The sequence below is a fragment of the Apteryx rowi genome, unplaced genomic scaffold, assembly GCF_003343035.1.
Source record: "Apteryx rowi isolate R43461 unplaced genomic scaffold, aptRow1 scaffold_4, whole genome shotgun sequence".
Taxonomy (NCBI): domain Eukaryota; kingdom Metazoa; phylum Chordata; class Aves; order Apterygiformes; family Apterygidae; genus Apteryx; species Apteryx rowi.
In genome coordinates, this window is record NW_020450529.1 from 543,631 (window position 1) to 560,063 (window position 16,433).

The window sequence follows — 16,433 nt, forward strand, 5'->3', positions numbered from 1 at the left end:
ATAGGATTTTTTCCTGCAGTAACAGCAGCACAGGAGCACAACAGTAACCAGGGCAGGATATCATCCCTTGTGTTATTAGTGAAACAGCACAGAAAATTTGTGTTTGAACATACTCCCAGCTAGAACCTCATCTGAAGCAGAGATTTGCTCAGTACAGCTGTTAGGAGAAGAAAGATGGCTTTGAGCCCAAATCACTGACTGGTTTACAATCCAGTTTAGGCAAGACTGCTTGGGACCAATTTGGCTCCCAGTGTAAGCTGCAGCCTGGACTCTAAACTCCACCTGTTTAAACGAACGCCCCTCCACCCCCCCAGGATACTATGTTGACAAGGGATTACCAGAGTATAACCTCCTGGCCACGCATGTCTCCTGTTTTGTACGTGCCATGGATCCCCGACTCCAAAAGGAACTGTCAAATGTCTGGTCGTTCAGCTTTCTAGCCACACACTGGGCAAGAGCAAGAGGGAGGGTTTGGGTCCATTTGTGATGTTCATCCTGAAGTAGTTAAATGCTGTGTGTAACAGAGCAGGATTAATTTGGAAAAGATCCCCATGCCCATTTACAACATTGGGTTTTGGTTTCATATTTATACTTGAACCATAGTTCAGATACTCATAGGATGAATAAGGTAAGATGCAGCACCAATTTTATCTATTGACTGAATGGAAAAATGCAAAAAACAGTTGTTTGTACCTGTTCTGCCCTGTTTCTTCCCCAGGACACAGCTCTAGAATGCCATTTTGGAACTGAGCGGACATTCGAAGCCCGATGGGTGAACTCCTCCGCTGTTCAGTGCAGCCACGTGCTGGTGAGTGCTGCGACGGTGCCTGTGACTCTGCTCAAAGCCTCCACAGCATGGCAGAGGAGGCAGCCTGCCTGCAGGGAGGGCTCTGCCGCTGCCCCAGCCTCAGCCTCAGCTGCCCCAGCCTCAGCCTCCAGCACTGGAATGCTTCCCCCCGTCCTTCCCCAGGCAGCGCCGGATGGGGAAAGGACAGAGCAGCTCCGGCCTCTCACAGCAAGGTGTTCCACGGGGCTTGCGTTGGCCGACAGCTGGATGGGCTTTCACGGGGTCACTGGTTCCACTTCGTCTCTCTGTGAATTGTTCTGGTGGCTTCAGCCTCTGCTCTGCTGGGGTTTGGGGAAAGAGCTGCTTGTTTAGCTTTTTAAATGGGAGCAGTTCAGTAAAACAAACAAAAGAATCATCACCTTTTAGTATTACAGATTCTGTAGCTTTTTTTCCTGAAAAAGGTTTTGACCTGAGAAAATGCCCAGACGCTCACCAAAGAGTGGTGTGTGGTTATTGGAGAACAAATTACACCTCTGAAATGCAAGCAAATACTTGGGCTTCTGCTGATGGGAATATTTAAAATAGAAGTTGGAGAGGAACACTTTCCTGTTACATGGCCTGAGAAATTGTGTATTGTGACCAAGCAGTAAAAATTCACAGACTGTTCAGTCTGTTCTTTTCATTTCTACTAAAATATCAGCAAACCAGGGCTCTGTTCCCACTAATGTGTGTACAGTGCCTTGTTCTGCTTTTGTTGAGACCTTGGCAAAACAGTTAAGGACAGAAAATAACTTTCTCTCTCTTTCTCTCTGCTGAAGATCAGAGCCTCCTATACTGAGAAACAGTGGTAGGAGGAGTGTCATGAGGAGTGTTAATCAGCTTTGTGTGCATATGTAACCTAGTATTTTAGTTGATTTCATTAGTGTTTTTTCATTTTTGTTTTCATGCAGCTCCACACATCAGAAAAAAGCCATCTCTTCCCAGTAAGCCTTCAGCTGAAGGATAAACCAGACAGATTTATTGACAGTCCAGAGATGATGACAGGTTTGAGTTGAAAATATTTTTATTCTGCTCTCATTTGGTCAGCTTGAAAGATTCTAGAAGCCTAGCAAAGTTTATAGATTCAGGAGAGAGATCACGCCACAGCTCAGATGTGCAAAACTCTGTTCTTTCTCTCATACATAGACAGAAAAATATATTTACACAGACTCACATGCATGTGAATGTGTGCACAGAAACCAGACAGACTCACACACCCACAGACATCCATTTTACACCCAGGCAAATTCAAATCCCATCCTTGAGCATGCACAACAGTTGAGATTTTTTGTCTGCCAATAGCATATAGAACAGAGTGTTCTGAAATACTCAATCACAACAGAAATGTGAAGTGTCTCCCAGGGTCAGCAAAGGAATTCTTCTCAAAGGAGATAAGGAACGGGATGGGGGAAGGGCTCTAGCGTAAGCTTTTGCAGGAGCATGGCCTCAAGGTTCAGCACTAGGTAAAAATTGAGTCTTTTTTTTTTTTTTTTTTCCTCCTGTGCTGAGAAAGAATAAAATGTGTAAACACAATTCACCCCTGGCCCACTCTCTATCTCTGGGAAGAACACATGGGTTCCTAAAAAAGCCCCTGCTACATCAGCAAACTAAGCAGTGAAGGGGAAACAGTCGGATTAGAAGTGCATCCAAAACAAGACATTTTGCTGAGGACAAGCCTAGCCAGTCAGCCAGCTGAGCCAGTGCACTTGCAACCACCTCCGCTCCCTGCCTTGGCCAGGAACTTTGTGATTTAGCTAGCTGCATGCTACTGCTGTATGTAGCGTCTTTGGGGTTGGTTTCCCTCTCAGTGTCAACAGTTTTAATAGAAGGTGCTGATTTATGTTAGATGCAAATGAGGACTAGATCGTTAAAGTGAGCTTTTCTTAGGAGGAAAGCTGTAATAGGTGGAGAGACATTAGCACTATCAGTCACTGACCCAGTATAAAAAGGTTTCCCCATAGGAAATTCCAGTGTGTAAAGGAGACATATCTTGCAAAGCATTCCACACTGGTGAAATAACCTTTGAAATATCAGCATGGGAAGCATGAGCCAGGACTTCCTTGCATAAGGAAAAGAGTATCAGGAGTATTTTTGAGCTGCTAGAGGTAACCACTGGAAGAGAGGTAGGGCTTTGAGCTAAGATTATTTTAGTATGCAACAAAAGGTTTGTAACTCTCAATGTGAGTTTTGCTGGAAGCAGAAAAGACAGTGCAAAGAACATGGAATCCACATCTTTTCCTGCAAGCAGGAGTTATTTTATGCAGCCTGTGTTTGCATCAGTTTGAATTTGCCAGCATGTTTTGAGATCCTGTGGGACCATTATGCATCTCTGGCTCCTCTTTGCCTTGATCAGATTGGTACAAGTAAAATTACAGAGGCTTACAGAACAATTACAAGTAGAGACAGAGATCTGCTGGGCCAATTATATAAATGTGTACATCTTTTATACTGTCTTTAATAGAATTACTGTTATTTTCCATTGATTGTTTTATCAGTATTTATCAGCTTTTATTGTAAACTGCATTTCTGTAGTTCACCAAAGGGAATCTCAGCTCATTGTCCTTGGGTAGAAAGCCAACCAGTGTAATTCACTGAGTAGACTCAAAAAGAGGTGAAATAAGCTCACTTTTTTCATGCAGAATGAGAGATTTCCTTGAGTGCCAGTGAAGTTTCGTTAGCATGAGCACAGACAGACTGTTGAAGACCAAGAGATTCATTAGTTGTTTATGAAGTGCTTTGAAACCCTCCCGTGAACAGAAGTGCAAAATATGACTTTCTTTATTTTATGTTCTCCTGCAAAATATCCTCTGGGGAAAAGGGTGTGAAAGGAGTGTTTCCTGAATATTTCTAGCTGTTGATCTCAGTGGATACCCATACTCCAGTGGTAGAAGGCTTTGGGCAGGAAAGGAGATGTAACCTAGGGCACCAGCTAATAAAGAGGTGAGAGCACTGTAGGAAAATCATTTGAAGGCTGAGCTGAGCAGATCTGAAGGGAGAAGTCAATGAAGAGAGCCCATGGTCACTAGGGGGAAGGAAAGGGAATGTAAACATTGTACAAAACATTGTTACAATCAGATTTTTGTCGCAGAATATGGAAGCAATGTGATTGCTTTGCTAACAGGACAGAGCCAGCTTTGCCAAGCAGGATCCCATGTGGATGCTGAGAATTGGAAACATGTAGCATAAATTGACAAAAGGTTTTGAGTTTGGGTGGTTGTTTGTTTTTCAAAAGGGAAGGAAAAAAAGAAAAGAAAGTGCTAAATTATATTGCAGTGAGAACAAGCACCCAGTCCTTCTGGGAAATCTTCAGGATGGCAGCCAACGCTGCCTTGTCTTGCCGTATGTGCAAGCTCTTCCACTCATCCACTGGATTTCAGATGTTATTTGGTTTGGTATAACTATGGAAGGGGTCGGTGTTTGACTTTGTAAAGCTAAGCAAAGCTGTGGAAGTCTCAGGTCCAGGATCTCACATTTTCTGTTGTCTTTTATGGTTTAGTGGAGGTCTATAACTGTGCAACTGGAAGTGCTGACTGTTCTCAGTGTCTGGGGAGAGAGGACCTGGGACACCGGTGCATCTGGAGTGAGACCAGCTCCAGCTGCAGACTAAACACTGAATCCTCCCAGACCTCAGATGTGTGTCCAGCTCCTGAGATTAAGAAGGTAAGATGTGCACACAATGTGGAAAGTGTGTGTGGGAGGACAAGCAGTGCAGAGGACTGAAACTGGCTGGGTGGTCACAAACCTGGGGACAATTGGGAAATCATGCTTTCTCCCTGACACAAGACAAGGTCAAGGCCAGCACTGAATTATTCACTAATATTTTTTTTATGGTTTTGGGTCACCTGAAAACAGAAAACGACATGCCGAAGACATCTTGGTATTTGCACGATCCAATCTTAATCATGCCAGTGGGAAAAACAGCACCAGTGCAATCAAAATGTACCAGAGCTCCTGGGGTGGGTAAAAGGGAGAAAGAGTTGTAGAATTAGCTGAAGGATTCTTATCTAGAAGTAGCGATTAACTGGGTGTAGCTAAAAGATGAATGTGAACCCTATTCCAGACATGCATTCCCTGAAGTTTTGCTGAGATCTGTAGTGATAGAGGGGCCTTTTGGCATTATGTATTTTGAGATGAGTTTTGTTTAGATCATCAGTTTTTGAATGTTTGGGGGGACATTTAGACGTAGGGTTCTGCTTAAAGTTATGATATGAGCAACCAAATTTGTCCCCCAGTGTGTAACAAAGAAAGTGCATTGAACAAATGTGCTCCATGGGAAGAGAGAAGAAACTGGAGAGGAAAAACAGCTAATGTGGCCATCAAAATTGGCAAGGATATGGTGTTTCTGTTCTTAGGGAGGTGTGTACTGATATCTGCTCATAATCTGAGTGCTGTAACATTGCATAGGTGGACTGTACGATTCCCATTGCCTGCCCATTTCATCTTGTTGTTATTGCTAGCCCAGCAGTGGTGGGAAAGGAATGTTCCCAGATGAGGCTGTCTTTCTCCAATACATATAAAATATTATCAGTACCTTGCCAGAAAATAATGGAAGCAAACCACAAGAATTCAGGTTACAGAATGTCTCAGGACTGCGATGCTGTTTCCTTAGCAAATAGTAGATGGTAAATCAAAATCCTCCAGAATCACACAAACAAACAAGCTCTGCATTAGCACTCATGGCGCTATCCTCGAGAGGAAGAAGAATGGAGCAGGCTAAGGAAGAGGGCACCAAGCTTAGTAGTAGAACTTTATAAGCCTTAACCAGGTTGGTGGAAGAAGGAGCTTCCACGCTTGACCTTCAGCCCTGGCTGACGTCATGGTGTGCTGGCAGCAGCTGCGGTAAGCCTCACGCTGCAGCCTCACCAAATGCACACTGAGACAGACGAGTGTTACCAGGTGCTTTGCACTAGCTTTGTTTGTCATTGTGTTTGTTAAAGGAAAAAGAGCTATTTCTACATTGGAGGGATTTAACTAACTTTCTGAATAATGAAATCAAACTAACTGGGAAAGCCAGTTGTGTAGTAAAACAGCATTACATCCAGCAGGCATTTCCGTATCCCATTCCTATCCCTATCCCAGGGAGATTAGTAGTTGCCAGATGAGAAACCAACTGGCAGTAAGAGATCAGTAGGGAACAGCCATCTCTTCCGAAGTCATTGGACTAGTCCTATATTCCAGGACACCAGAGTGCTGGTATCTTGGCCATGGTCCCATTCACAGAACATTTTTCTTGTTCTTGTCCTCAAAGGCCCTGCTGTGTTCAGGACAGACCTTAAAATATGATGACAGGACTGTCTCTTCACAGTACACTAACACCCCTCCTCTAGTTTTCCATGTCTCCAGGTTTGTTTCTGCCCCATCTCCGTTCAAAGCTGTTGTGTGGAGAAGAGTGATGTTTCATCCCAGATGTGCTTGCTTTTTGCCTGGGGCTGAAGTAATACCAAAATCAGCATAGAAGTGTAACTGCTTTTTGTTTGCAAAGCTCTGGCACAGGGAACGTGGTGGCGGAGGCTTTGTGGGGCTGAGCTGGAGTCTGAGAAGCAATTTCTTCTTCTTCACTGAAGGACAAGTGGAAAACAAACACACTGATGCAGGAACAGAAATTCATTTAGGAATCAAAGCAAGTTTTTCTCGTGGTTCTCTTTTAATGTGCAGCCCTTTTCCTTTGATCCCCTGGCAGATTGAGCCCCTGAGCGGGCCCCTGGATGGAGGAACTCTGCTCACAATACGAGGAAGGAACCTGGGCCGCAGGTTCAGCGATGTCATTAACGCTGTCAAGATAGGGAGTGTGAAATGCCTGCCACTCAAGGACAGATACGTGGTCTCTGAGACGTGAGTATCTTGGACAGTGCCATTGGGAAGCAGGGGACGTGCCTCAGAATGAGTTGTTTTTCCCTTTTTCAGCTGGCTGGCTCCCTCACCACCCTTGTGACAGAGGAAATGGATGGCTTAGGATAAGAGCTGTTGGGCTGATCACCCCCATCTGGCCAGCTGTGATTCTTTGTGGGTGCTTTTCTGTCCTGGCAGGATGAGTTTGTTGAGCTGTTTCCCTCACATCCCAAATAAAGGCCCTTTTTCCTTCATGTCCAGCAATATCTCCAGCACAGCACTTACTCATCCCTGCATTAGTCACTAGTGCCTCATTTCTACCCCTCAAAGGCTGGGACAGGCTTGTGAGCCTGAACCAAACCTCTGGTTGCCAGAGATGGTCTGAGCCTGGTGGTGGGACCGGGTGAGGAGAGCTAGCACAGCTGCTGCTGCGTGGAACCTGTTCAGAGATGCAAGCAGAACACTTCATTCTGCAAAGCTCTCAAGCCTTTCACCAGCATTCACATCACTTCATTATTTTTCAAGACCTCTCCCTTATCGCAGCCAGATGAGTTTGAGAGAAAAGCTGAAGCAATTGTCCCGGGGCTCTCTAGGAACAAAATCATCCACCAAAGCTGAAGGAAGCCCTCTGCCCCCTCCCTCCAGCCGCTTTCCCACAGGGTGGTAGTGGCAGGCTATGACCATGGCCCTTAGCGGCCGCAGGCTGGGCTGTCTGGTATGCTCTGCTCAGGGGCAGTGGAGCAGTGCTACAGGCAGGCCTGACTTACCATAAATTACATTTTGTCCCCATCCTAGAACAGAGCAGTGAAAATAGCTCAACACTGATGTTAAGAAGCTTAGCCCATATTCTGCTGTGCAGCTGAGTGCAGGAGCAGGTACTTAATGAATATTCATGTATTTTAGAGATCACTGGAGCAGGCTGCATATTTCTAAGAGCTTTTCAGAAACTAAGATTTTTCTAATTCTGCCTTTGGATTGCGTCTTCAGCAAACTTTTTCCTTAAATGGTCCCTCAGTGGCACTAACATGGGCGTGACTTTATACAGTTGACACATGGATATATCTTTTTTCACTGTGCTGCTTGCCCTCCTTAAAGCACATGTGGATAACCTGGTGTCAAAAATACAGGCCGGTACTTCCCAGTCTGTGTCTGCAGCAGACAGAACACAGCTAGAGGATTAGAAGAAAAAGCTAAGGTTTCTTCCTAGCTCTGCTGTCCCTGTCTTGTAAGATGGTCTGCCTTTGGGTCTGGCCTGTGCATGTGAACTTTGTCTTTCTTTTCTGCAGGATCGTATGCCAGACTGGAGAAGCTCAGGAGGTGTTTTCTGATATGGTAACAGTTAATGTGAGCCAGGAAGGCAAGTCCAGAGAGCGATACTCCTATGTGGTAAGTAGCTGCCTCATAGATGTTTCTGGTGATCCTCACGTTTATTTTCCTTGTACCCCTTAAGAAAAAAGCCTATGGCCCCTCTACCCCTCAGCTGGCTTGGAAAACAGGATCCATGATGAGAGTCCCCACAAAGCAGCTGAAATGTTTTTTCACCTTTAATTACCTGAACGATGTCTAGCAAATCCAAGCTTGAGCACTAGAAGAAGGACTGCGGCCAAGGTGTCATAACTTAATTTGCATCAAGAAATCTGGCTTCTAATCTCAAGTTTTGCAATGACTTCTCACTTATCTTGGTTATGTCTCTGTTTCTCCTGCTGTAACAAGGAGTTCATTTTACTTGCTCTTCTTTTGCTAAAGTGCCATTATAGCTTGTGAGATTTTATGTGAATTGTCAAGTCTCTCCTTGCTACGTGAAGTTATATACCATGAACCTGCATTGTTTAGAACTGACATTTTGGGCTCTGGAGATTGCTCAGTTTTTGCATGAGGATACCCTGTAGGAATTAGGCTTGAGCTAACCCATGTCGTATATAGAAGGAAAAGCCCTTCATAGCTTTGTACTGTACCGTTTCACAGAGATGACTTTCATCTCTGTCAACCTGAAAGAATCCATGCAGCTCTTCTTTCCAACAAGCACTCTCATCTCAGGCTAGACTATATTCATGAGTAGCCCCATGCATCCAGGACAAACAACAGTATGGATGCCAATGGCATGCTGCATACTCAAACTCTTTGTGCTTATGCTATTGCTTTAGCTGGAGAAGAATAGATTATACTGGAGTCTAATGCCTTGAAGGAAGACTTGAACCCTAGGAAATGACATTTGATTCTTAGTAGCTATTGTGAGTAATTTAGTTCAGGATCATTGGGTGTAGCCCCCCCACCCTTGTAACTAATTATGTGTTTGGTATTTAGTTCAGAGAGGTTTACACAGCATCCAGTCAGCACATGCACAACACTCCCAGCATCCCATAGCAGAGCTGAGACTGGCAGTGCGCATGGCAGCACACCGCAAGAAGAGAAGTGGTGAGGTCAAGGATGTTGCCAGTACTGGTTCGGCACTAGTTCACGGGAGGACGTGCACTCTGGGGCCCCTTCCCATAGTTTCCAGGCATTCAGGTTCTCATCTGAAACATCTCAGAGAACCTGCAGTGTGGAATGGAGCAAGGTACAAACATGGGTATGACTGGTAAAAGATATGGAGTTTGAGATTTCTAGTGCATTAGTCGTCAGGATATGTGCGCTGCCTCCAAAAAGGGAGACCTGCCATCACGTCAGCCCCTGGAGAGTTAATTGTGTTGTTGACAAAGAGGAGAAGGGCCCTAAGAATGGGAAAGGGTTGGGCTTCTAAGCCTGCTTTCAGAGTACAAGGAAGAGCCCTCTCAGGAAGCACCTGCACCAGCACTAAACAAAGCAAGAAAAGCCAAAGACAGTCATTGAATTGGAACCAGTGTTTCTGACAGCTCTGTGCTCGCAGCTCCTGGGCAGGCTTGTGGCGAAGGCTGCCCTCTCCGGGGAGCAGGGAGAGAGGAACCATTTTCTGCCCTGGTGGCACAGCAGAAAGCTGTCTTGTTGTATCTGTTTATCTCAGCCTGGCCAGTCTTTTTCCCCACAAAGTTTGGAAAAAAAGTTAGGTAATTCCCTGCTCTCTGTGTGAGTGTCTTGCGTGTGTTGGGGGAGTGAAGTTGCACAGTGTTTAGCTGCTGTTATGCTTCACAGCATAAATGGCTGCATTTGCAAACTAAGCAATGCAGTTTGGTTTTCTGGATTATCATCCTACATTCAGTGACATAAAGATGGAGTAAATTATACCATACAAAGCTGGTCTCAGTGAGACCTGAACATGAGCATCAATAACACTTCACCTGATAATGTCTAAAAGTTCAGAACAGCCTGTCTAAATCAAATATTGTTTGTGTGTTAAGTGCTTCGAAGTTGCCGTTAGACATATCTAGAACAGGCAAAATTCAGCTGTAACTCTGCCAAGGAGAAGAAAGAAACGTGGTCCAGAGACTTCTGCAGGACATTATAGCAGGCTATAGATAAGCTGAATTTGCAAAAGTTGCAGTGGAAGCAGTCAATGCTGGCGATATACTGAAAGCAGTAGCCACTGGCTGTTGCAGATGAGAAGAGCTGGAGGGCTTTGCGGGGCATGAATAATCCTTTCTGTTGCTGTTGTTGCAGCACATTTGAATATGTGGCTTAGGGGCCAAGGGCAGGAGACAGCTGCCTACAACTCTCTATTTCTTGGATTCTGAGAAATATAAATTAACAAAATGAATCCTATAGAAATGGGTAGTGATCAGATACAACAAGGGAAATGGCTGTAGAGGAATAGAATCAGTCTCAGTGTAGGGCAAGGGCAAGGATGGCTATTAATAAGCATGTTTGTATGGCTGGGATTGACAGGAAGGGATATTAGCACCAGGAGATATGAAGCAGCTTAGCCGTATTTACTTCAGTCAGCTTTTGTGTAATTTTTTTCTCTGCAGCTGCAGCGAGAGACAGGGAGTGTAGCAGTGAGCAAGCTTCTGCCACGCTCTGCAGCCCTGCAGGTCTTGTTCCCCCAGGATTTTGTGGTGTTTGATAGGGAATTACCAAATGCTTTATGGAAGGGTCCTGAAATAATTATTTGCTATGCCCTCAGTGTCCTATTCAAACCAGAGCAGGAAAGTTGCCCAGCAGACTCTCTTGGGGCACTCTGTGTAGCAGACATGAGGGTTCAGGACTGCATTAGTTATCAAAGCCTCAAGCTCATGAATCGCAGAAAGATTTCCAGGGGCTGCAAATGTAGATGACATACATGCTAATTTCAGCAGAAAATGGTGAGAGGCAAAGTAACTTCCCCTTTAGTTTCTGTCATCTCAAGAGATTTGGATTTGAATCTTCCTTAAGGAAGAATGAGTTCGATATTTCATTATGTAGACTCAGGTGGATATTTTCACAGATCTCAAAACCATCATCCAGCACAGCTTTGGCATAGCTTCACATTCAGAAGGAAACAAATGTGGAAGAACAGAGATGGTGGGAGCTGGAATGACTGAGAAGCTTKCTTTCTTGACGGATCTTGAACTGTTGCCTTCCAGCTCTGGCCCTGCAGTTGAAAAGCTCAAGGGTCTGGGATCCTGGCTCCAGTTCGGACCCATGTGTCACTTATAAGACAGGATTTAGGGACGGCTGAGACTCACAGAAGTTTATATGGTCTCAGTCCTCATACCTTGTACCTCTCTCCTTGCTCAGACAACAAGTCAGTAAGTACTTTTCCTATGCTGCTGTTTCAGAGCCTGGCAATACTGAATACTTAAATTTACGACAGCAGTTCCCTTGCGCGGTCTGGAGTATTCWGTTGTGAATTTACCAGGCTAGAAAACTATTGATGAATTTCCCTTTTGTTTTTTAGCTTCCCATGGTGCAATCCATAGCTCCACCGAATGGCCCGAAAGCTGGAGGAACAAGAGTAACCATCAAAGGAAGCAGGCTGGATGTTGGCTCTGAGCTCCACGTCCTCGTCAATAACTCCAAAGAGTGCACTGACCTCAGGTGAGATTGGGTCTGGGGGCTGGCACTAGGAGCTGGTTGTTGTTGAACCAGGGAGAAAGAACCTAAGTGTTAGGAAAGATATTGTCCCACAGTAGATCCAAAAGAATTGGATTTTGGGTGGAGGGACCTGCTGCATACCGCTGCTAGTCTTGGAGTCGGTGTAGCATCCAGGCAGGCCCATTTGGCTACCACCCTTTCCATTTCCAACCTCCGCAGCAACCCGAAAGTCCCCAGAGTGGTGACACAGAGCTGTGATGCAGGTGCCTGACACAAGGCTATGGTGTTTGTCTGGTAATGCGAATGTGTTAGTGTTACCACGATGTGGCAGCTGCATTCCAGCAGCAAATGAAGTGATTTCACACACAGTTTGTAACGTACTTCCCGGCTTCTTGGGTGGTCTGGGACTGGACGCAAAACCCTGGCAACAAAGCAGATGCAGATTTTTGCTACAGACGCTCAGTGGGCTTACCTGCTTTGGGCAATGTAGGTTAGCCTAGTACAGAGGCCCCTGAAGTGATCCTCCCACACAGAACTGTTCCTGAAAGCATCTTCAGGAAGGCACTGCACCTGGGGGAATTAACCTTGCCCTGCAGTGGTTACTTGAGCCCATGTCCCCCCACAAGGACAGGTGAGGTTCTGGCTCTGGGTCATACCTGGGCTCCATGAACTTTGGGATCCCTCCACCATGCTCCAGTCACCTCACCAAATTACCTAGGGACTTTTATTTTTTATTCTGTGGTTGCTACCTGTATTGTAAATTCAAAATGATTACATTCAGCTGTGTTGTACTGACCTCCTTGGAGAGAAACCACATCTCCTTTGGGCAAAGGGTGCCTGACTTTTTGTAGGAGGATCACACACTGGAGGGTGAAGCCACTCTGAAGGTCTGTGATGGTCCATCCAGGAGCCATAAAAGAATCGTCCAAAATCAACAGTCACTTTGGAGATTGTTGACTTAATTTTCCCATCCTTCCTTCCGTCATTTGTAAAACACTGTTGATGCTCCATTACATTGCGTTGCTGCAAGTGAGAACATGGAGGTCTCCCAGTGAAAGCAGCCAGACGTGTAGATCAGTGTCTCTGCTGAAGGCGCTTCCTGCACGTGGAGGGTACTACCCAGAGTAACGCCCATGGCAGCTCCCTAGTCAAAGGAGACCCCTCTTTGTCTTTGTTTCTGTGTTGTCAGTGGGAAGAAGTGGGAGACTACCCTTTTCCATTGACTGTAGAGGAAAGCAGTCTGGCAGCCTGGGGCAATATACTCTCAGTATTGCTCATTACTAGGTTATGTAATTATTAAGTAATTGGCATGTGACTCAAAATTCATTCTTACAGGCATGAGGCAGCTGCCTGTGTCTTCGCTGTTTGCCTCACTTCTGAGGGAGCTCTCAGGTCTGCGCTGCATTGCTCCTATGCTCTTCGGTTGTAGCTTTCTCTGGCTTACTACGTCTTTCCCTTTCCAGTCGCAACGATACCACTATCACGTGCACCATGCCATCTGTGGAGCTCACCACGGCTGTGCGAGTCTGCATCCAGTTTGAGAACAAGTCTTGTGCCAACTACAATATCACGTTCAAGTATGAGAAGAACCCGGTTATAACAGACATCAACCCTAAAAAGAGTCAGATCAGGTGAGATCTTTCCTCCAGTGGAGAAAACAAAGTCTGTCAGGATTTTGACCTTCCTTTTGTGGCCTTTGTTGAAGTTGTCTTTGTAATTTTGCTAAATGCAAATGTGAATGCTGCTCTCTCGTCCAAGTGGAGAGCTAATTGGAGGATCCCTGTGTGGCCCACTGCAGGCAACATGAGTGTGCTCTGTGTCTGCTTCAAGCCATCCAGATGCAGACTAGCTCCTGAGTAAAAGCCATGTTGGTAACCCTGAGCTCAAGTTATTAAAGCACAGCTAGGAGGCAGAGTATGTTATCTGGGCCCAGTGCCACGTTATTACAGCTTCATGACTACCAGTTCAGAGCTGGCTCATGTCTGTATCTGCCTACAAAAGGGAGGTAGATTTCAGACTGGGAGGAGGGGGTTCTGGAGGAAGAAAGGGGCTTTCTCAGCCCTGCTGTTTGATGTATTCTCTCGCACGCAGCTAATAGAAAGGGCATCACAGAACACTGTCAGGGTGCTTTAGAGCACCCCAGCACTGGAGCAGAAGTTTTACACACCAGGACTGGCTGTAGCTCATTTCAGTGCATTTAGGACATGGAAAAAAGTCAGCCATGGTAATTGCACTGTCTGTCTACACCTGGTAGGTGCTTTAGGGAGGTTCACATAGGGGGCCTCTATGAGACCCCGAGGATTTTTCTTGGCAATAAAACTGCTGGAGGATAAGCTGAGATTTGTAATTTTGGATTTCAGCAGGCCCTGAGGCCACCACATTTCATTTTTAAAGCGTGTTGCTTTTAATTTCATTTCTCTCCATGGAGCTCTCAGGCTCCTGTTCCTTTGGATATCTTGGTGAAAACTCACCTTCCTTGGCTGTGGAGTCTGGAAAACCCAAGACTGATGAAGAAATCTGAGAATCCAGTGCCTTTGCCTCCAGGATTGCTGTGAAAGCAGCCCACTCAGGGAGCGAGCATACAGCAGGCTCTGACAGCCTGATCCCATTGAAGCAAAGCTGTGCCTCAGCATTCCCAAATGCAAAGCCAAAGATACAGGCTGTGGGAAAGTTAATAACAAAACACAACAGTCATTCAGTCAATCTCAGCTTCTAGCAGGCTTGCAAACTATGCTGAATGGCAAGAGTGATATCTAAATACAAAAAGACAGTGGCAGAATGTCACTACCCGTATGCACAAGGGAAACCAGCAGGGTATTTCTCAGTCACCTTATTCTGCTTTCTTAATATTTACATCAGTTTCCAAATTTCACTCACTGTGAATGTCACTGAGAATGACAGCAGTCTTTTTCTTCAAACTGCTTGGTTGTGTTGTGTACACTGGGTTGTGTTGTGTACACTGGGTTTGTTATCATAGGGCTGCTTGTGTATTCTGTCTGCTCCAGTATGTTGCTGCAGTGTTGGCCATGGAGAGTCAACAGTTCATTTAAAAAATCAGCTGGAGCTGATTTGTCTTATGATATTGCTAAAATGATCAGTGTAAGCAAGAATATAGTTTAAAACAGTTCTAAACTATTCTGCAGATGTGACAAGTTTTAACTTAGAAACTTGGATCACAACAACATAATAAGAGCTATAGCACTGTAAAAGATTTCAGAGAACCTGACTCTTAGGGCCTTGGACCCAAAATCATTGAGTATAATGGGGTCTTTAGAAAATAGGATTTATAAATCTTGACTGTTCCCTGAGAAGTACTCCTGAAACAGGTAGAACATGAAACAGGGGAAGGGGAAAGTAAATTCAGGGTATAGCTTTTGCTGTCCAGAGCAGACAAGCTGTTTCTGTTCTCCACCCTTTGCTCTGCCTAGCAGCGTCATGTACATCAGGGCCCTTTCATTACTGTCTTTAATTGATTGCACATTGAGAGGCCCATATTTCAAATTCCCTAGGCAATAGATCCAAAACACAAAACAACTTCCTCATCTTGGTCTAAATCAGAAGTGTGTGAGAGGTGCAGGATCCATGTCAACCTTACAGGGTCTTTTCTCTCTCCAAGACTCGAAGCTCTTGGCTATTGCCTGTGGGGCAGAGGACGGGAATATCTCCTTGCCCTTGCTTTGGGTGGTTGGAAAGTAACATCTTAGGCTGGTGGAGGCCTGGGCAGCCTGTTCCGCTCACCCCCCTGCCCCAGCACAGAGGCAGGCAGCTGCTTTGAGGAGTGGGAGCAAGGCGGATGTTTTTCTGCTGCAAGGAAGCAGTTCCCCCTTTCCACGGCAGTAGCTGCTGCTCCTCCTTCCTTCCCTAACACCTCAGTAGCATTATAGATGCTTGTGGGAGGTAAGAGGAAGTTTTTGGCTGTTGGGTTATATTTGCTGTTCAAATAGCTGGGAAACAGTCCTGGGATAAAGCAGGCCAGACCCAGCCATTGCACTTCACTGTTCTGTTAGGAGGTGTTAAGGCACCCCCACTCCACTCACCTACTTTTTCTTCCCTTCTGTTTAAAGTGGGGGCAGAATCATTACCCTGGAGGGACGAGGCTTTGAATTGGTACAGAATGTGTCGATGGTGGTACGTGGCATCGGCAGAGAACAGACGGTGAGTGACCCTGCCTGATATCGCTTCATAACTTAAGAGAAGGGCTGCATGCCTGATACCTGAGGACATTTTGGAGGGTAAAAGCTGAGGCCTTAGCCTGTGTTGCAGATTGGGCTGGGAGCAGGGATGAAAATGTTATGATCCTGAGCCCAGCAGAGTGACAGGCCTAATCTATTCCCACGCAGTAATGATGTTTTTAGTGCTATCAATGTGCTTGATGCTTAATGGTGCCTGGCTGGGTGATCAGCACACCAGATGGCTATCAATCACAGATGAAGCAAAGCCACCCTATCTGAGGCTGATCAAAGCCTTGGGGTTGCTCAGGCTGTTTGCTGATGCACAGATGAGACTTGGGTTCATCTTTTTTGATGTGCATGCTCTCTCCTGCTTTCAGAATTGTAAGGTTCACACCGACACTGTGATTACCTGCCCTTCTCCAGCTGCCTCCAACATCACTATGGGGAGCAAGCCAGCACCTGTAGATTTCTATCTCAATGGTCGCCTCTATGCAGATGACCGTCCGGCTCTTGATGAGGAGATGTACCCGGAGGAGGCCCTGCACATCAGCAAATTCAGCCTGGAGTACTATGCCGACCCCCAGTTCTTCACAGCCAAGAAGGAGAAATGGATCAAGCACCATCCTGGCGAGCCCTTAACTCTGGTTATACATGTAAGAGATTGACATTTACAGCTGTGC

The 16,433-nt window shown here is 45.7% G+C and overlaps 1 protein-coding gene across 1 annotated transcript in view; it reads left to right on the plus strand.

The window, feature by feature from the left end:
• Nucleotides 1-16,433, plus strand: part of PLXND1 (plexin D1) — a gene marked incomplete at its 5' end in the record, with an annotated part of 94,448 nt that overhangs the window by 40,421 nt on the left and 37,594 nt on the right. Inside the window, 9 exons of the mRNA XM_026074995.1 lie at nucleotides 719-808; nucleotides 1,738-1,831; nucleotides 4,323-4,486; nucleotides 6,507-6,658; nucleotides 7,942-8,041; nucleotides 11,445-11,584; nucleotides 13,045-13,212; nucleotides 15,646-15,736; nucleotides 16,131-16,406. Coding sequence (XP_025930780.1) covers nucleotides 719-808; nucleotides 1,738-1,831; nucleotides 4,323-4,486; nucleotides 6,507-6,658; nucleotides 7,942-8,041; nucleotides 11,445-11,584; nucleotides 13,045-13,212; nucleotides 15,646-15,736; nucleotides 16,131-16,406 — 1,275 coding nt within the window. The remainder of the gene's footprint in view (nucleotides 1-718; nucleotides 809-1,737; nucleotides 1,832-4,322; nucleotides 4,487-6,506; nucleotides 6,659-7,941; nucleotides 8,042-11,444; nucleotides 11,585-13,044; nucleotides 13,213-15,645; nucleotides 15,737-16,130; nucleotides 16,407-16,433) is intronic.